At 39.1% G+C, this 21,580-nt stretch overlaps 2 protein-coding genes and 1 pseudogene across 2 annotated transcripts; 1 reads left to right on the top strand and 2 right to left on the bottom strand.

The window, feature by feature from the left end:
• Positions 1-4,703: 4,703 nt before the first annotated feature.
• On the bottom strand, positions 4,704-5,453 carry LOC132630185 (uncharacterized). The gene has a single exon (XM_060345758.1). The coding sequence runs from the start codon at positions 5,451-5,453 to the stop codon at positions 4,704-4,706; it is 750 nt and encodes a 249-aa protein (XP_060201741.1).
• A 1,423-nt stretch (positions 5,454-6,876) lies between these two features.
• On the bottom strand, positions 6,877-14,940 carry LOC132630184 (uncharacterized; annotated as a pseudogene).
• A 5,191-nt stretch (positions 14,941-20,131) lies between these two features.
• Positions 20,132-21,578, top strand: LOC132630182 (ras-related protein RABD2c-like). The gene is made up of 2 exons (XM_060345757.1): positions 20,132-20,207; positions 21,250-21,578. The coding sequence occupies exons 1-2, from the start codon at positions 20,132-20,134 to the stop codon at positions 21,576-21,578; spliced, it is 405 nt and encodes a 134-aa protein (XP_060201740.1).
• The last annotated feature ends 2 nt before the right edge of the window (positions 21,579-21,580 follow it).

The raw sequence follows: 21,580 nt of genomic DNA, 5'->3' as shown, positions 1-21,580 counted from the left end.
GAAATAGATGAAGTTTCCTAAGTGTGATCCATGTCCATATTTCAGCATGCAACGTGTTTAGCCATCTTTGGCTCAATTCATGTTATTTCCGCATTTTTGATTTAAACAGGTATTTCATTAAATTATTATGACATCTCATGTACGTTCATGTTATATTTCCGCTCATGTATGCATCATGATGATCCAGCAAGCCATGTGGTTCGCTCGGTCACATGCAGTATGGCACCGAGTGCCGTGTTTCGCCCAGGCCATGGTTCGGGGCGTGACAAGCCCCACTCTTCTACAATAGTAGAAATAAAAATAAAAATAAAAGAATTTAAGGTGGGGTCCACGTGAACAATTAGAAGAAAATTACAACAAAAAAAATTAAGGTGGGGTCCACGTGAAGAGGTAGGAGACAATTGCAAAAAAAAAATAAAAAAAATAGGGTCCACGTGAAGAAGTAGGAGACAATTGCAAAAAAAAAAGGACATGTATATAATGATAATAAGTTCAGAAAATGGTAAAGTTACGCTTATCGAAAATTTAAAGAAGAGAAATTCATGGAAAAAAAAAACTATTTAAATTGAACATAAAAACAGTAAAAGAAGTCATAAAACCAAAAGATTTAAAACTTATACCCAAAGCACATACGTCTCACGCAAATAATGAGGAATAACATCAAGCAGACGAAATATAATCGGTCAAGAAACGTATACACATATTTTCTTAAAATGATGAAGTTGGTCTATACTTAAAAATTGAAGACTACAACAGATGCTAACACATTAAAGCGTTTTTCAGTGTTGTTGAGTAGAAAGAGATGACGACATGAAACTCGGTCGGAGAAGGTGTATTTCAAATCTTTCAATTGGAGAACCAAACCAAGAAATTCATATATGGGGAGAAGCGGACTAGGTAAAATAATTTATTGATATTTTCAATTAATTGAATTATAATACTTTCTATAATAAAATTTCATAATTATATTACTAAAAGGTACTCTCTCTGTCCTAATTTATGTGACATAATTTGACTAAACACGAAGTTTAAAAAAGAAAGGAAAGATCTTTGAAACTTGTGGTTTAAAACAAGTTATAGATAAATGTGTGGATTTAAATCATTTAATTAAAGGTAAAAGGGAAAGTTTCAAGTTAAATAATTTCTAAACATAAAAATATATCATTCTTTTTAAGATAGACTAAAAAGAAAAGTATTGTACTATTTTTTGTGTTAGGCCCGTGCTAACACGGACTTTCATCATCTAGTATATATGAAAATTACGGTTTGAGCGCACGTATAAAAACAAGCTGGTGGTTCAGTGGTAGGGAAGTGGGATGGAAAGGTCTTCGTAATTGTGAGGGTTCAAAACTCACTTTCGGCAGTTTCTTATTCAATTTTGCTAAGAAAAGATAAAGTTAAAGTTGCATATAAGTGCAGATTTCTTTTTAAAATTTTAACAGTTTCTTTTCAACCGGTACGTTCTGCCTAGCAAATATAGATTTGTTTCTAATTTTTTTTTTTTTAAAACAAAACATGAAATTGAAATTTAGAAAAAGTAAAAATCTTGTTTGAGTGTTTAAGTGGTTCGCTGCTTTTTTAAATGCATATTGAGTATCGGTACTCTTTCGTGAGTTTGCCCGTTAGTATATATTAGCTTGAGGTCGTTGTCCTGTTTTAAAATTTCGAACCCACAAACCTCAAATTCTGGCTCCGCCTGTAAAACTAAAAATAAGACTTTTTCCCAAGAACGGAATTAATAAAATTACAACCAAATTATAGCGGAACACAAAATTAGTTAATTGTGAATAGTACATCCAAATTTCTTTTAATTACACTTTTCCGCTTGCTAATTATCTATAACTTGGTTATCGTTACCCCTCTGATAACGTCCAAATCCACCCTATTAATTAGAATGGGCACGGTCGTATGCAAATATATTTTACCCAACTATGAGTCGGGGTCGATCCCACAGGGAATACAATGAAGAAATATACTTGATAAGTGTAACACCCGACTATTAGTCTATATTTCAAGAGGAGAGGAAATGTAATAAAAGTTTGATTGTTGTTTGTTCATTGAAAACTGAGAATGGTTATAGGATTGAAATAATTGGTAAATGGGACTAAGGTTGTGGTTCCAATGGAGAGTAATGCGTTTGGGTATCAATTCAACTTATTTATACGCCTAGGTGCATTAAGCCAAGGGTCACGCAATTCTTGCCAAAAGTTTTCCAACCAAATTAGCAAATTTCATCCTAGGCTTTTCCAAGCTCTAGGATGTTTTATAAGAAAGCACCCATGTAGCCTCAACTAGCTTTCCTATTCCTAGCTCAAGCCATTAGATGGATTTAATGACCCACATTGTTGCTATTAACTCTTTTCCTAACCTCTACTTTCTTTTCCAAGCAAAGTAATGGTATTAAGGCACAAGTAATGTTGTACACCATCACAAGACATTGATGCTTGAAGAGTTAATAGAAAACACCATTAGCATATAAATATAGTTTGAATATGAAACCCAATCACATAACTAACACATTGAATACCACAACCTTAGCTGAAAGATTAGCTACTAATATTCATTAAAAGTAAATCAATCAAGTAAAATGTATTCATAAAGCTTACAAAAGTACTGGTTGAAGAAGTTGACAAAACTAAAAGAAATCTCTTAAATGCTTCAACAACCAACAGTAAATGACTCCACAAGAGTCTATGCCAAAAAAACTGCAGGATCCTCAATCCAAAACCCTAGACAATCTATTTATAGCATGTCCAAAACGGGAACAATTTCCAGACAAAAATGCCCCTGTGCACCAGATGCGTTTCGCACATGTTGTCGCAAGTGCAACATGCGAGTCGCATGTTGCACCAAACCATCGCATGTGTGACAATCTTGATCGTCTGTTGAGCAGCATATGCGACATCATATGCGAGTCGCATGTGCAACATGCGACTCGCATATGGTGTCACACATGGTTTCTTCTTTCGCCTCTTTCTGTCAGCAGATGCTGCATCACATGCGATTCGCATGTAGCACATGCGACTCGCATGTGATGCCATTGTTCAGTTCAGCTGACTTTTTGGTTCATTTTCCTTCATTTTGCTTCAAGTTACTTCCGGCACATGTTATTCTGCAAATTGTCACAAAAACACGAGAAACGACATCAAAAGCACTTGGGGATGTGCAAAAGACTAAGTAGTTGGTGTCGAATATCGCGTAATTTCACGACTCATCAACACCCCCAAACTTGTACTTTTGCTTGTCCTCAAGCATTTAAAACAGAACTACAACATATGCCAATTGCTAGGTACTACAATGATGATCGTGACCAGTCAAAACATAGTTATTCAAAATACGAGTTCCCCTCCCTCTTGTTGCGAGACGTGGTGCCTTTCCTCAAAAGGTGGGAATTAACCGACTGCTGCACTTGATGACACAAGGTTACTCTATCTTTAAAAGAAACGGCTTCAAATGAAGCGTCAAGAAGTAATTCTTTCGTTGAGCCTAGTAATCCATATGCCCTCACAAAAAGACCAAAGAAAATCCCACACACATATTCACGAATGGCAATCGGGACAAAAGACGAATAAGGAGAGAACCACTCACACTCAGAAAAGAACAAGTACAAGTACAAAAAAATGTGGTGCCATATGCTTGCCCTTTAAGTATTTCTCCACTAATGTAAACACACTTGTTCAAAATCAATTAGGACTTGCGGGTCATAGCTAAGGTTCGGGGTTGCGGTGAGGTGAGATTTGGGTAAGAGTGACTTGACGTCTCCCTAAGCATTTTCGAGCACGCTCCCTTCACCTAATCCGTACCTTTTTCAACATTTAAGCATTATCCGCCAATTCGTGACTCCTTTTGCCAATATCGTTATTGTTTCTCTAGTTTCCCCACTTATTCCTTTCATCACAACCATTATTCACACCCTTGCTTTCCCTGCTAAATCTACGATTTGCATGTACATATACACACCTTTCTTTTACACAAATATCTACATTTTTTTTTTTTTTTTTTTTACTAACACCCCCAAACTTGTGCGTTTTCGCCTATTGTAGCGTGTTCGATTTGCTTAGGGAGATAGGGTGCTGAAAAATGGGTAAGCAAGGGCAAAAGGAATGGGGCCTGTCGCAAGGTTGTAATGAAAGAAAAGAAAAACAAAGTTACGGCTCGAAATGGGTTAACTAGGATATCAATGCAAAGGGTAGGAGTTTTTAGGTTTCGTGGCAGTCCAAAGAGAGCCTAATATCCTTTTTCAAACAAGTGTAGTTTAGTATTTCGCCTTGAGATACTTTCCAGGCAAGTTCTAGATCACAATTATGCACAAGACTTAGAACAATAACCTTTCACACACATGGCACATGGATTACTTTGCTAACTTCTAACTACTTCTCAACCCATCATTCTAGACTTGCAAAACATTTGTGTGTCACCAAATGAGCCATGTTAGTGTTATTACTCCCCTCTGAGTACATATGCAAGAATTTTGGGAGGGGTGTTATCAAAATACGATGGAAAAGCGAAACAAGAAAAATTTATAAACCGATCAACCATCACTATTATACTTGGCAATGACACAGTACAAGTGAACAAACTTAAACATGAGCTTATCCTAAAACGATAAAAACAAACATATATGCCGCGTGAGCTGTCCTACCCCCAACAAAAGGAATATGCAGTGTCCCAATGCATCAAATGTAGTACAAGGGATGAGTAACTCACGATGGACGCCTGGCGTCCGATGGTGTCTGATCAGCAGGGAGGACCTCCAACGGAGGTACTATCAATGGGAGCGTCGCGGCATCACCCTCCCTCTCGGGTGTCAATATCTCAGGTCCCACAGACGGGGGCAGTCGTGTGTCAGTAGGCGGAGCGGTGGATGAGCTGGCCTCACCCGCCCTCGGGGGTTGAAAGGCCCCCCTGGATTTTCTGCTCGCCTCAAGGGACTGCTGCATGGCCACATATGTGTCTATCTCGTCTTCAGCAATACCAGCAGCTCGGGCGGAAGTACGTGCCTCCTCAACAGCTGGGTCACCCTCCAGCTCCTTATCAAACTCTTCCTCGCTTTCTTCCCCCTCTTCTTCCTCTTCTTCCTCAGTTTCTTCGTCCTCCCCAGCTGACTCCTCCACCCCTTTGTCCGAAGGCCCAGTGGAGAATAAGGAGGCACCGGATGGTAGAATGGGTGCACTGAGCTCAATGTCATGGGCTTTCAATACCCGAATGTCCTTCTTGACTTTAGCTAGGTCCGCCCGAATGGCAGGAAGACCGCCTGCACTGCCCCCCTCAATCTGTTCCAACCGACGATCAATGTGGCGAACATGCTCCTTAATTCTGTCCTGCTCTTTTCTAATATCTGTGATCGCCTGAGTGTAGGGTGCCATTGCTGCCTCAATCGCCTCCTTCACAAAATTGGGGAGCCGCTCAACCAACCAATTAACTTTAGCATCTGCTGCCCGGAGCACTCGCATACCCTCGGCAGACACTCCACGAGCTGCTGTGGTGGATGGCGGAACCGTATCAGTAGGAACTGTAGTGGAAGAACTCGGAGGGTCAGACCTCGGTGCTCAAGGGGCTGTGGTAGGAGTGGTCTCCTCATCATTGGTGGCCAAATCTTCGGACCCAAGAATATGAGCATCAAGTGGTGTCCCCGAAGCTCTCGGCTGCGTGCTCACCCGCTTGCGCTTCCTAGTTCCCGGTTCCAATTTGGTGTAATCAATCATTTGATCAACCGGTACATTCCTGTCCACCCGAGGAATATGACGAACCTCTGTCCGGCGGCATAATTCAGTAATCAAACAGGGAAAAGGGAGCGATGTGCCCTTCTGAGTGGACGAATTCTTGATGTGGTCTCGGATAATTTCCCCCACATTGACAAGATGGCCCGACATGAGCGAAGCAATGAGAATACACTTTGCAATAGGTATGTTGGTGTTGTTCTTGGAAGGAATCACCCGCGATGATACGAGAGATAGCCAAAACTTTGCTTCGCGGTTGAAAGTGTTCTTCTCAATTGTGACCGATGGATCTAGCCATGGTGGAGTCCCAGAGGCAATTATTGAAGCAGCCCACTCTCGATGCTCCTCCGGGTTCTCCATCTTCAATTCATATTCCGAACTGACCGGAGGCCATCCTTCAATAGGGTCTGTTTCGCGGCGTTGCTCATATAGAATGGATGTTATGGTATCGGCAGCACAATCAATCTCTTTCCCCCGAACCGGAACCCAACACAAATGTTCCAAGTTTTTCTTTGGTTGGCGGCGCGACTTCTTCGCATTTAATGTGGCTGCATAAGCTGCGTAGAATTCCATCACTAGGGCCGGGAAGTATGTAGCGGGTTGCATGAAATAAGTCCATCTCAAGGTCTCCAGCTTGCGAATGAGTCCCGGACATTGGTCGTGCAGCCCCTGTAGAGTTACTCTCTTTTCAACAATGAGGCCCCGGATTGGATTCCCATCGGGCTTAATTGTGTTCCAAGTCTTATATAGTTCCCTAGATCCCGGCACGGTAAACCGTTGCTCTATTGCTTCCCTCCGTTGACCTCTGGTTACAGCATCCTCGGGTTCAGGAGAGGAGGCCCCATGTGTCCCCTCTTCAGACTGGGGGACTGGTTCAGCAGGTGCCTTGTCTTTTCGTCTTCGTGTTGCTCGTTTTCCTCCACCTTGAGGTTGATTTGAACGAGCCATCCTGCACAACATACAAAAGTATACCCATTATTTATGGTGTTCCTTTAACAATGATAAAGAAACATTTTTTTTTTTTTTTTTTTTTTTACGGTGGCACCACATGCGAATCACTACATGCGAGTCGCATGTGTGACATGCGAGTCGCATATGGTGTCGCATATGATGACAGTGAGATCACTACTGGTGAGTGTCTCACTGTCACCACATGCTGCAGCATATGCGATTCGCATGTGCAACATGCGCATCGCATATGATGCTCGCATGTGAGTCACTCGATTTTTTTTTTTTTTTTAATTTAACACAGATGCACACAAACCAAACAAAATATGTTTAGGTAACTTTTTCCGTTAATATCGCTTTCCCCCGTCTATCATTGGAAAAATTCTATTAAATTACTCACACACATCTATATTCGATGATTGTTCTTCACAACAGACAATGACACTTTGTAATCCAAAAGGCATCACGGGTCCTACTTCACAGGTAAGGTGCCATGGGTACTTAAGAATTCCCCATTTTGGCGAACGATCATATTTCCGCACCATTCAAGCATTCAAAGGGTCATTTAGGCATTTAATCATATGAGTTGAGAGCGAGCCTAAACTAACAATTCTTACAACAACTAGGTACTCAAGAATTTCCCAGTCATTATCTCATTCGTCATTAACAACCAATTCCTAGATGGACTACACAATCATGGGTACTCAAGAATTCCCCATTTTTCATCAATTCTTAATCAACCCACAAAATCACATAAAATAGATCTACCCGACTAACTAAATACAACGAGTGGTACGGTACTACGGCATGATAATGACATGGAATTGAGCAAGTAGTAAATACCCACTAATTACAGGAGCGAAAAGTCGACATACCTTGAAAGTTAATGAAAGTAGGAGACCTTGAAATCCTTTGTTTTCAGGGGAAAAGAAGTAAATACCAGTCAGGATTTGGGGAGGTGATTAAAGATGATTAGAGTGAAATGGAATTATGGGATGATGTAGGGGAGAAGAAGGAATGGGAGGAGAGGGAATCGTGAAGTTGTAACTGAAGATGAACGGTTACCTTCTTTTATTTTAAACAAAACGTTTCCGCCGGGTCGGGTCGACCCGCGAATTTTCACCTACCTGCACAACATGCGACTCGCACATTATGTCGCATGTGTGACATGCGAGTCGCATGTCGTGACACTCCATCGCATATGATGACAGAAACTTTTGTTCTCAATGACTGAATTTTGGCATCAGATGCGAGACGCATTTGCCATGGCAGGCACCACATGCGATTCGCATGTGGTGTCGCATGTGGTGTACAGGGGCATTTTTCCAATTCTTCTGCTTTGTGCACACTTTATTCCTACACACTTGGACACACATCAAAACATCGTAAAAGAACAATAAACACATGAAAATGAAACTTGGGTTGCCTCCCAAGAAGCGCTTGATTTTACGTCGCAGCACGACGTGGATACCTGTTTAGCCCTTTTATGGCTCGTTGAGGATGAAGACCTCGATAATCTTTGCTTCATTCTGAGATCCCCAGTAATGTTTCACCCTTTGCCCATTCACTTTGATTTTATTACCACTTGGGCAAACAAGTTCGATTGCTCCAGATGGGAACACTTGCGTGATTTCAAACGGGCCAGACCATTTGGATTTCAACTTCCCGGGAAACAACCGGAGCCTGGAGTTAAACAACAATACCCGATCTCCGATGCTGAACTCTCTTTGCAAGATCTTCTTGTCATGGAAGTGTTTCATGCGGGCCTTGTAGAGTGAAGAACTCGCATATGCCTTTAGTCGAAATTCATCGAGTTCGTTCAACTGCTCCAACCTCAAGTTTGAGGCATCACCCCATTCTAGATTCAACTTTTTCAAGGCCCACAATGCCTTATGTTCGAGTTCCACCGGAAGATGACAGGCTTTTCCAAATACCAGTTGATATGGGGACATGCCAATTGGTGTCTTGTAGGCTGTTCGGTATGCCCATAGGGCATCATCCAATTTCCTTGACCAATCAGTCCGGTTAGCATTCACTGTTTTGGAAAGGATGCTCTTAATTTCTCTATTTGAGACCTCAACTTGGCCACTTGTTTGGGGATGATAGGGGGTGGCCACTTTATGCTTGACCCCATACTTCTCAAGAAGAGTCTTGAATAATCGATTGCAGAAATGAGAGCCCCCGTCACTAATGATTGCCCTTGGAGTTCCGAACCTTGAGACGATAACCCTTTTTAAAAATGCAGTGACACTTCTTCCTTCATTGTTGGGGAGCGCGACGGCTTCCACCCATTTGGATACGTAGTCTACTGCCACCAGAATGTACTTGTTGTTGTAGGAGCTTACAAATGGACCCATAAAATCAATGCCCCATACGTCGAACAATTCAACTTCCAGAATTGGTGTCATTGGTAGCTCATGCCTTCTTGCTATGCCCCCATGTCTTTGACATTGATTACAAGCTTTTACAAAGTCATGAGCATCTTGATGGATTGTCGGCCAATAAAACCCACTTTGAAAAACCTTAGCAGCCGTTCTTGAGCTACTATGATGTCCACCAACCGGTGATGAGTGACAAGCTTCGATGATGGGCATCATTTCTACTTCGGGAATGCACCTCCTTATGATGTTGTCGGCGCAAACCCTGAATAGATATGGCTCGTCCCAATAGAATTTCCGGGCATCACTCAAAAACTTCTTCTTTTGGTGGAAGTTCAAATCCATTGGCATGATGTCACTTGCATGGAAGTTAGCAAAATCGGCATACCAAGGGATCATGTCATGCGACCCCGCCATTACCTACTCATTCGGGAATGACTCATTGATTTCTAGGCCATCCAATGGACGCCCACCCTCTTCAAGACGAGACAAGTGGTCCGCCACTTGATTTTCACACCCTTTTCTATCTTTGACTTCAAAGTCAAACTCTTGCAAAAGAAGGACCCAACGTATCAGCCTCGGTTTTGCATCCTTCTTTGTCATGAGGTAACGTAGGGCTGCATGATCGGTGTGAACAATCACATGAGTGCCCAAAAGATAAGCCCGGAACTTCTCGAAAGCAAATACAATAGCCAGCAACTCTTGTTCTGTGACAGTGTAGTTCATTTGGGCACTGTTCAGAGTCTTGCTTGCATAGTAAATTGGGTGAAAGATCTTATCACGCTTCTGGCCAAGAACAGCCCCCATGGCAAAGCCACTTGCATCACACATAAGCTCAAAGGGTTGAGACCAGTCCGGGGCAATGATGATAGGAGCCGATGTGAGTCTCTCTTTCAGAGCCTCAAATGCCTTCAAGCAAGCATCATCAAATACAAATTTCGACTCCTTCTCCAACAACTTGCATAACGGGTTGGCTATTTTTGAGAAATCCTTGACAAATCTTCTATAAAACCCAGCATGCCCAAGGAAGCTACGAACACCTTTAACGGAAATTGGAGGGGGAAGCTTAACAATAACCTCAATTTTAACTTGGTCGACTTCAAGCCCCTTTTCCGAAATCTTGTGCCCCAAGACGATGCCTTCTCTAACCATGAAGAGGCACTTCTCCCAATTCAGAACCAAATTTGTCTCTTCACATCGTTTCAATACTTGGGCAAGATTCTGCAAGCATTCATCAAAGGAATCCCCAACTACGGAAAAGTCATCCATGAATATTTCAATGGACTCCTCAACCATATCGGAGAAAATAGACATCATGCAACGTTGAAATGTTGCGGGTGCATTGCATAACCCAAAAGGCATTCTCTTGAAAGCAAAAGTCCCATAAGGACAAGTGAAGGTAGTTTTCTCTTGGTCCTCGGGGGCAATGGTGATTTGGTTGTACCCGGAATACCCATCAAGGAAGCAATAATAATCTCTACCCGCAAGCCTATCAAGCATTTGGTCCATGAATGGCATTGGGAAGTGGTCCTTTTTGGTCCACTTATTCAGCTTCCGATAATCCATGCAAACACGCCACCCGGTAACCTTGCGAGTGGGAATCAACTCATTTTTATCATTTGCAACCACAGTGATCCCACCTTTTTTTGGTACGCATTGAACCGGACTCACCCAAGAGCTATCTGAAATGGGGTACACAACCCCAGCATCCAGCCACTTGATTATCTCAACCTTGACAACCTCTTGCATGGGAGGATTTAACCTCCTTTGATGTTCAACGCTTGGCTCACAGTCTTCATCAAGCTGAATTTTATGTGTACAAATACCAGGTGGAATCCCTTGAATATCCGCAATACTCCACCCGATAGCTTTTTTGTATCTTCTCAAGATCACCATCAACCTCCCTCTTTGCTCATCCGTCAACCGGGCAGATATAATCACAGGCAGTGTGTTGTTGAGTCCAAGAAACTCATACCTCAAATGTGAAGGAAGAGGTTTGAGTTCCAAAGTAGGAGGCTCAATAATTGAAGGTTTTGCAGGAGGAGTTGCTCGGTTTTCCAGGTCAAGATCGAGTCTCTTTGGATTGAGGTGGTAAGACCCCATTCCAATCAATGCATTGACCATCTCCTCAAATTCTTTTTCGTTGTCCCATTCATAATTCATTATCACCGCAGCCAACATATCACCTATATGCTCATGTTCTATGGTTGTCTCCATTGCTTCATCAATTGTGTCAATAACCGACACAACACTCATATCCGCCGGTTGTTTCATTGACTTGCAAATATGGAAAGTGATCTCTTCATCATTCATTCTAAATTTCAGATCACCTCTTTCCACATCCACAAGGGCACGCCCTGTGGCTAAGAATGGTCTTCCCAAGATTATGGGAACTTCAAAGTCAACTTCACAATCCAAGATCACGAAATCGGCCGGAAAAATAAATTTATCCACTCTTACAAGCACATCATAAAGAATACCAATGGGCCTCTTTACAGTTCTATCCGCCATAAGTAATCTCATCGTGGTAGGACGGGGGGTTCCCAATCCCAACTTGTTGAAGATAGAAAGCGGCATCAAATTGATGCTTGCTCCAAGATCACATAAAGCTTTAGCAAACTTGTATTTACCGATGGTGCATGGAATTGTGAATGCTCCGGGGTCTTCTTTTTTGTGCACCAAAGCTTTGGTGACGATTGCACTACAATGATGAGTGCCCCCCAATGTTTCAATGCCAGGACTCCTTCTTTTGGTCACTAGATCTTTCATGAACTTCGCATAACCGGGCATTTGTTCAAGTGCCTCAACCAATGGAATATTTATTGAGAGATCCTTTAATCGTTCGATGAACTTGAGGAACTTTCCATCTTCCGCTTTCTTTGCCAATCGTTGAGGAAAAGGAGGGGGAGGCCTCATAACGGGCGGTGAAGCCCTTGGTACCTCCTCCGCCGCTTCCTTGCTTTCCGAGGCATCATTGATTTCCGGAAGGTCCTTGTTAACGATGGGCTCTTCAATACCAGCCCGCATATTCTTTGGGTTTGCTTCTTCTTCAGCCACCATGGGTTCTTCAACCATTTTCTCTTCATCACCTAACACATTTTCGTTCACCAACTCCTTTTCCCCAATTGTTTTGCCACTCCTAGTAGTAATTGCATTGCATTTATGTTCACCATCGTTCCTTGGATTAGCAACTGTGTCACTAGGGAGTGAGCCTTTCTGCCTTTGGTTTAGGATTGCCGAGATTTGGCCAAGTTGAGACTCCAATTGTTTAATGGAGGTGGAGTGTGAGCTTACAACTTGACCCATGGATTTGACCTCATCTCTAGTCTCCTTGCAAAAGGTGTCGGTGGACTCCACTTTCCTCAATACCTTTGACAACATATCTTCAATTTTTGAACTAGTGGAGTCGCTATTGGGCGGTTGACTAGAGCTTGGTTGATTTCCCTTTGGAGGGACATACGGATTTGTGCTCCGATGATTGTTGTAATTGCTATTGTACCCCCCTTGATTGTTGTCACGATTATCTCTCCAATTAGAGTGACCTTGTTCTTTGTTCCAACCTTGATTGTTGTCACGATTTTCTCTCCAATTAGAGTGACCTTGTTCTTTGTTCCAACCTTGATTCCCTTGACCTTGCCGCCAAGATCCTTGATTCGGACCTTGGTAGTTCGGACGGGAACCCTCCCTTAGATTGTTGACATAGCTCGCCTCCTCATCATACATTTGGAAACATTGCTCATCCGGAGGACCCCCTTCAAAGGATTCTACCGCATTCACCTTTTTGCTTCCGCCACCCATGACATGTTTTGTTAGAAGGTCCATTTGGGTGACAAGTTTGGCCATGGACTCATCTCTCTCTTCCTCCTTCTTAATCATCTCACGAGTGAGCACATGTTTGGAGGAACTTCCTCCACCCACTTCCGAATACCTAGTGTGCCATGCTTCATTAGTCTCGGCCAATTTATCCAACAATTCACTAACGGTGGCATAAGAGTTGTCCATAATAGACCCCTCTGCAATGTTGTTCGCCACTGATTTGTTGACCGAATCCAGAGATCTATAAAATGTTTGCAGAAGCACACCATCAGGCAATCCATGCTTGGGACAGCTTTTGACTTTCTTTTTAAAACGAATCCAAGTTTCATGGAGAGCTTCATCAGGAAGTTGACGAAAGTTGTTGATTTCGTCACGGAGTTGTAACATCCGCGATGGAGGGAAGAACTTCTTGAGGAATGCTTCGGTCAGTTCCTCCCAAGTAGTGATGGAACCGGAAGGAAGATCATCTAACCAAGCCGTGGCTTCCCCCGTTAGGGAGTACGGGAAGAGCCATAGCCTGACTGCTTCAATTGAGACGCCCGGATGCACATTGGTAGAACAGACCCCAAGAAAGTTCTTAAGGTGCCTATTCGGGTCATCTGTGAGTAGACCACCGAACAGGCCCTTAGTGTTGAGCAGGTGCAGCATTGTGTTGGTTATGTGGAAACTCGAGTTTCCAATTAAAGGCGGGGGCTGAATTGCAGCTGCATAACCTGCCCCCGCAGCTTCTTCACCAACCTCTACTGGTGGATTTTGGACAGGGTTACCATCCTCATCCATATTGCCTGCACAACACACAACAACAAAAAGGAAATAAGAAAAGAAATAAAGACTAAAAGTAAAGTTTTACACTAGTTAGTAAATTTCTAGACCGTATTCCCCGGCAACGGCGCCATTTTTGATAACGTCCAAATCCACCCTATTAATTAGAATGGGCACGGTCGTATGCAAATATATTTTACCCAACTATGAGTCGGGGTCGATCCCACAGGGAATACAATGAAGAAATATACTTGATAAGTGTAACACCCGACTATTAGTCTATATTTCAAGAGGAGAGGAAATGCAATAAAAGTTTGATTGTTGTTTGTTCATTGAAAACTGAGAATGGTTATAGGATTGAAATAATTGGTAAATGGGACTAAGGTTGTGGTTCCAATGGAGAGTAATGCGTTTGGGTATCAATTCAACTTATTTATACGCCTAGGTGCATTAAGCCAAGGGTCACGCGATTCTTGCCAAAAGTTTTCCAACCAAATTAGCAAATTTCATCCTAGGCTTTTCCAAGCTCTAGGATGTTTTATAAGAAAGCACCCATGTAGCCTCAACTAGCTTTCCTATTCCTAGCTCAAGCCATTAGATGGATTTAATGACCCACATTGTTGCTATTAACTCTTTTCCTAACCTCTACTTTCTTTTCCAAGCAAAGTAATGGTATTAAGGCACAAGTAATGTTGTACACCATCACAAGACATTGATGCTTGAAGAGTTAATAGAAAACACCATTAGCATATAAATATAGTTTGAATATGAAACCCAGTCACATAACTAACACATTGAATACCACAACCTTAGCTGAAAGATTAGCTACTAATATTCATTAAAAGTAAATCAATCAAGTAAAATGTATTCATAAAGCTTACAAAAGTACTGGTTGAAGAAGTTGACAAAACTAAAAGAAATCTCTTAAATGCTTCAACAACCAACAGTAAATGACTCCACAAGAGTCTATGCCAAAAAAACTGCAGGATCCTCAATCCAAAACCCTAGACAATCTATTTATAGCATGTCCAAAACGGGAACAATTTCCAGACAAAAATGCCCCTGTGCACCAGATGCGTTTCGCACATGTTGTCGCAAGTGCAACATGCGAGTCGCATGTTGCACCAAACCATCGCATGTGTGACAATCTTGATCGTCTGTTGAGCAGCATATGCGACATCATATGCGAGTCGCATGTGCAACATGCGACTCGCATATGGTGTCACACATGGTTTCTTCTTTCGCCTCTTTCTGTCAGCAGATGCTGCATCACATGCGATTCGCATGTAGCACATGCGACTCGCATGTGATGCCATTGTTCAGTTCAGCTGACTTTTTGGTTCATTTTCCTTCATTTTGCTTCAAGTTACTTCCGGCACATGTTATTCTGCAAATTGTCACAAAAACACGAGAAACGACATCAAAAGCACTTGGGGATGTGCAAAAGACTAAGTAGTTGGTGTCGAATATCGCGTAATTTCACGACTCATCACCCTCCCCCTTCGCATTAAATGATGCTTTTAATTTGGGCGCATCCCTTAAGGAATTTACTCACTTCTAGAAAGTAAGAAGTATTTTTACTAACTTACCTTTAATTTTTCAGGGGTTGTATTGCACAACTTCTAAATTAAGGATAATTTATACTCGGTTTGAGTTTGCTCATATATTGCTCAATGTTACAAATAAATATTAGATTGTCGTCGAACATTGGAATAACATACAAAATTTTAGACTGTGGTCTAATGTTTTGTCCAAAAAAAAAAAATCAGTTTGCTCAAAAGGAATACTTAAACCATGGTCTAAAAGATTCATAAGTTGCAAAAGAAATAAAGAGAATGTCATTTACTAAATAGATGTCCAAAGAGGGGACAACCGACGATAATTTCACGTTTGAGTCCTGGGATTGAAAAAATTCTTGATAAGAAGCGCTCTCCCCAGGTCATTCAAAATGAAAATCTGAATTAATCGGACCAATAAATTATAATAAAAAACGTATTTGACTAATCAAATAAAGTGGAAACTCACACTAGGTGAACACTCAAGTTTGAAAGCAATTCGAACCATATTTTAATTAATATCCATATAGAACAAACCTAACAAAAGTGCACCCACTTGGTTCACGAAGAAACTTTCTTGAATTTTTCTCACCTTATTTTCCTCAAGTGTCTTTCCTAGTCAAAGCCATCAATTTTCTATCAACCTTCCTAAAGCCTAGTCAATTAAAAGAAGTCAAATTAAAACGATTTTTTGGGGGAAAAAAAGAAGAAGAAGAAGAAGAAGAAGCAGCAACATGGAAATCACTGGGTTTGTACTATATAGTGGTTGTTAAATTTGACTTATATTGGGTTTTGACTTGATTTTGGATTGAATAATTACTTGGGTCTTTCTATTAACAATAATTAATTCGTCCTTGGCAATATAATCATTAAGGTTGCTTCCAATATAAATCATTGTTAGTTTCATAAAATCAGAGCTTAACGAAAACATATTCATTTGTAGCTTATAAAAAAATTGATTACAGATCCACATAATCTATACTATATTAAAAGCACGAATGACCTTAGAAATGTTGATCGAACTTTTTGCTCTTCATTAAAAGACTTTGCAATAGACAAAATTATCATTTACTATTTTCCTCAAAATATTATTAAATTATTGAAATAGACCCTTAATTACTTCCTAACATGACACTTAATTACTTCCTAACATTTAGGACTTAGAAACTAATTAAGTTAGAAGTCTTTATATTTTTCTTAGTATCCTTTTTTCAAAAACCTCCATGCAAAATACATTTCCATGTTGGATAACAAAATACGCTAAATTCTACCCTACTTACGTTTGCGTCTATTAAAATATCCATATTTCCTTCACATTGGAGTCTTTTCAAAATAGGAATTCTTCTCCAAAAAAGTCAATAAATTTACATCCCTTTTTGGTATAGGAATTATCGTTGACAATTAATGTCATTTAGGCTTAGAATTTACTTTTATCAAAATTACTTTATGATACAAAAGAAAAGGAAGACCTAACTATTTATGTTGCCATAGGAGTCTTAAGTACCGTGTTTCTACTTCTAATTCCTGGTTCAAGCCTTTTCCTAGCTTATGTTGTGATCTTTCTTTTTTCGTCTTTTCTTTAATGCATGTGTTGATTTGGAGGAGTCCGAAACCAAAATGACCCCAAAAAAGTGTTTTTGAACCAAAATACCCAACAACAAAAAAATGTTACAAAACTACCTTTAGAGCAGTAAATTACTGCGCTAAAGCACTTAACTGTGACGTCACCGTCAAGTTGAAAATTATGCAAAAACGTATGCTGGAAGGTTCTACCCACTCGGTAGTGAAAGTTATTGGCCACCGGATCCATTTTCAATGGTTGCAAATAAAGCATTTATCCGTAAATTCAAAAAGAAAGCATACTCCCGTATTCATAATGAAATGGATGTTCCAGCAGGGAGATATACTCGAAAATGCTCATTTTGCAATTATGTTGATCATGATAAGCGCAAGCGTCCCTTACGGCATGGTGGTCAAACTACATCTCGCGGTGGAAGTAGCTCTCGTGGTGGAGGAAACTTTCGTGGTGGTAGATCTAGTGGTGGTGGAACATCTCGCGGTAGTGGCACATCTAGCGGTGGTGGCGGAAGATCAACTCAAGGGCATTAATTGATGAATGTTTTTTAAGTGTTTTTCTTTCTTTGATGATTGTATTTTAAAAAGTTTGGGTTTCTTATTAATGAACAAGTTTAAGTATTTTCATACTGTTATGAATGATGCAATTTAATTATTTTGAGATTGATATGAATGCTGCAATTTTGACTAAAAAATAGTACACTTAAATCTAAACCCTAAATCATAAAGTACTTAAAGCTAATGACACCAAGCCTTCAAACGAAAATGGCGTTCGAGCACTTTTCAACCACTAAAACGGCAATCCGAAGATTTTCTTATCCTTGATGTATTGAGCCTACCTTATTAATCGTACAAAAATAAGTAGGGTTCTATATAAAATATTGAAGTTTCGGGGTCCCGAAGCATGATTAATCTATGGTCAAAGTACGTTAAAAAGTGTAATGAAAGAGGGGTTAACCAAAAAAAAAAAACAAGGACCCTTTAGCACAGTAAATTACTACGCTAAAGCGCTTGACAGTGTCGTCACAGTTAAGTGCTTTAGCGCAATAATTTACTGAGCTAAAGGTAGTTTGGTAACATTTTTTTTGTTGGGGTATTTTGGTTCAAAAACACTTTTTGGGTCATTTTGGTTTCGAACTCGATTTGGAGTTATGATTGAATATTATTTTTTGATTAATTGAAGCGTTTTCATTAAATTTTTCAGTTTTTCACTTGCTGAAATTGATAATTATAACTCGAAGGTTCTTGATTATAGGGATTTTAAGTATTCCTTGTGCCATGAATGAGAAGTCCGACAAGGCCGGACGCTAATCCGAAAGTTAAAAGAATATTATAGATAAATTCAGGTATTCAATTTCATTATGATATTTTTAATTAGCTCAATCTTTCGATATGCTCGTGTCTTGTTCAATCACTTAGTACGAAATCATCAGTGCTTATGCATTTATGGTCAGGTTTGTTTAAAGTTTTTATTTTAATTTATTTTATCTTTGTTTGTTTTGTACCTTTCGTTTCCCTTTGTTATAATTTAAGAGTTGATTTTTGTCTATTTGAAACTCATGCCAATCTATCATATGTGTGACCTTTGTGACTACAAAGTATTGGGGGAATTGATTTTCTGATTGATTGTCTATTTATTATGATCAATATAATATATAGCATTTATATGTTCTCCCGATTATATGAACCATAAAGTATGCAAGTGTTTAATAATAACAAAAAAGGGAACATCTCAATGAACGCCATATTTCAAAACAAAATAACCATTTTCCTTAGTAATTAGCATCAAATAATTGATCTTTTTAAGAAAATTGAAATATAGATTTAAAAATGAGAGATAATATGCCCAAAAAATGTATAATGTTTGGTTAAACTTTTTGCTCTTTATTGAAAGACTCTACAATAAATAAAATTGTCATTTACTATTTTTCTCAAGTTATTAATTAATTATCTTTATATTAAGCGTTTAATTTTATCCTAAAATAGAGGACTTTTTTCCATACCTTTTAGGTTTATAAAAATCCCTTATTTGTTAGGCAACATCATATGGAGGAGGACTCTACAAGAGTTGCTGTCAATCCCTAAGTCTAAGCAGCGTGTGTGTCTATACAAAATTACAAAGTATATCTCTTTCATATGGGTTTGTATCAGTGTTTTAAAAGGCGGGGGCGTAAGGCGGGGCGTTGTACATACGCCTCGACGAGGCGTAAGCCTCGAGGCACGGGGCGTAAGCCCCATGGGTATTTAATTTTTAGTATTTCTTAATATAATATAATTACAATAAATATTTTTAAATAGGTAAAATTATATAAAAAAAATAAAAGAAAACTGTAAATAAATGATATATATATATATATATATGTGTGTGTGTGTGTGTGTGTGTGTGTGTGAGCACGCGCGCGCGCTTGATCCTCACAAAAAAATGATCAAAGCAATCCATTATACACCGCTTATAACTTGTAATTATATATAACATAATTTTACAAGTATAAACAATACAATGAAATAAAAGCTATTATGAAATGCCAAACAATTCTAACATTTTAACTTTCAAACACGGAAAAAAACACAGTTTCTTAAAACACTATTACTATCATACTATTCATTTTATCTCCCTATAAGCAAATAATCAATAAAATTTATCAATATTACAATTAAAACATAACTTCTTCATGAACAAAAAATAAAATTATATGATAATTCTGATACATAGGACTTATGACCAATGACAAGTGAAAATGTACAATTCCGTTATGTGTTTTTTTAAAAAGAATTAAGCGATATTCACCCTCACGACGTTCTCAAATAGTAAATATCCAATACTGCGACTTGTTATATGAGTTACACCCAATCTTCTATTTCTATAGATGAAAAACTATTAAGTATCATTATTTTGTTAAATAATTATGAGGGTGAATGATTTTAATTAAGGAATTTAAAATATAATTTGTGTAAGAACTGTTAGGCGAGCCCTGGGCGTTGGGCATTAGGCGTGTTTAGGGCGTACGGTTGGGTGCTTAGGGCGTAAGCCTCATAGGAACTAAACCCTGCACGTTAGCCCCAGGACGTTTTGCCACTGCCCTACCCCGAGGCGAGTCCTGACACTGCCTTTTAAAATAATGGTTTGTATTACTAAAGGATAAATTCTTTAGATGATAGATAGGTTAACAGTACCTATGGAATCTATACGTCAAGAATCTTGCAACTAAGCCAAACATCTGATGCTTATTCTTTTATGTCTTCCATTTATTAAAGTAGATAGAATAATTTTACTTTTTCTTTCGTGGAAACTCTATTTGGCTCATCAATATGAAATTTAATATCTCTAATCTATTCTTCATGTATGTTTTTATAGAATTAATAGGTTAAAACTATTATGGATAGCAGGAAGAATTATAGTGCAGTAAATTCTTTTAACCGGTCTAATTTCTTTGATGTATCTTTTACTTTCGGTATCTGCCACAATATTGCACTACAAAAAAAAAAAAAAAGGATAATTTGTGGAGGCTGAATAGTGGAGACTAAAACCTCCGCGAATGGCAACTTTTAACCTCCATAAATTATCCATATTTTTGTAGTATCGTATTGTGTCACTTTGTCTACTTATTAGTGATTATGTTGGCATAAATATCATTTTTTAGATTTACAATGTAATTTTTCAAATTATATATGCGACAATCGCTAGGAGACTTTATGTTACTTTGGTGTCGATATCTATATTTATGGTTTATCACTAACTCAGATAAAGTAACATAAAAAATAAAAAAATAAAAACAACCACAAATTCTAAGAAATAAGAGAAAAAATAAAAGGTCGAAATTGATAGCTTCAACATTTGCGGATATCTTTGAAGCAAATAATTCATTTGGTGTGAAGTTTTTGTTTCTTGGTGTTTCAAAGATACATATAGAGGTGTTCATGGTCCGGTTTGACTCGGTTTTTGGTTAAAACCAAACCAAACCAATTAAGGCGGTTTTTTTAATATTCAAACCAAACCAAACCATTATAGTATAAATTCTATCGGTTTCGGTTTTATCGGTTTTGTCGGTTTTATCGGTTTGGTTCGGTTTTTCCGGGTTGTAATAATATATTTTATAATGCAAAAAATTTGACAAACTTATTTACAAACTTGCACTTTTGAGTAGTTGTAGTTTCCATCTGAATAAAAGTATCCTAAAATCTAAATAAATAGAGAAATCCATAATCATTAGATAAAAACTAAATCAACAGAAAAAACCTAAATCAGTGGAGAAAATCTAAAATAACAGAGAAATAAAATAAAAAACACATACAAGATGAAAGACTAGAGAAGCAATTCATTCAAGTAAAACTTCAAAGACACAAAAATAATTATACAAACAAAGAGTAGGGAACATACAAAAAGTAACCAAAAAAGAAAAGGGAAGAAAAAGTTACAGACTTACAGGGATTAAAGCTTCTTGTACTATCGCGGTGCACACGGAATAATTGTGGTTTATGATGTAACCAACCAAGAGAGCTTCAACAATGTCAAGCAATGGTTGAGTGAAGTAGACCGATATGCAAGTGATAATGTGAACAAACTTCTTGTTGGAAATAAGTGTGATCTCACAGCACAGAAGGTAGTTTCCACAGAGACAGCTCAGGCTTTTGCTGATGAGATTGGCATACCTGTCATGGAAACAAGTGCAAAAAGTGTCACTAATGTAGAACAGGCTTTCATGACTATGGTTGCTTCAATCAAGAACAGAATGGCAAGCCAACCGGCAAGAGCGGTTGCTGTTAATCTTGAAAGGACGAAGCTCTGTTGCCTTGATGATGATTCTGATGTGGATCTGTGGTGAAG

Source organism: Lycium barbarum, chromosome 3, assembly GCF_019175385.1.
Source record: "Lycium barbarum isolate Lr01 chromosome 3, ASM1917538v2, whole genome shotgun sequence".
Taxonomy (NCBI): domain Eukaryota; kingdom Viridiplantae; phylum Streptophyta; class Magnoliopsida; order Solanales; family Solanaceae; genus Lycium; species Lycium barbarum.
Note: the sequence above shows the minus strand (reverse complement) of the source record. Positions and strands in the feature narration are given on the sequence as shown.

What these genes read in the sequence shown, in the direction of transcription:
- LOC132630185 (XM_060345758.1), bottom strand. Translation starts at nt 5,453, where the DNA reads ATGCGAGTGCTCCGGGCAGCAGATGCTAAAGTTAATTGGTTGGTTGAG.
- LOC132630182 (XM_060345757.1), top strand. Translation starts at nt 20,132, where the DNA reads ATGGATAGCAGGAAGAATTATAGTGCAGTAAATTCTTTTAACCGGTCT. An exon ending in TGATGTATCTTTTACTTTCG is followed by an intron (nt 20,208 to 21,249) that starts GTATCTGCCACA and finishes TAACCAACCAAG; the next exon opens with AGAGCTTCAACAATGTCAAG.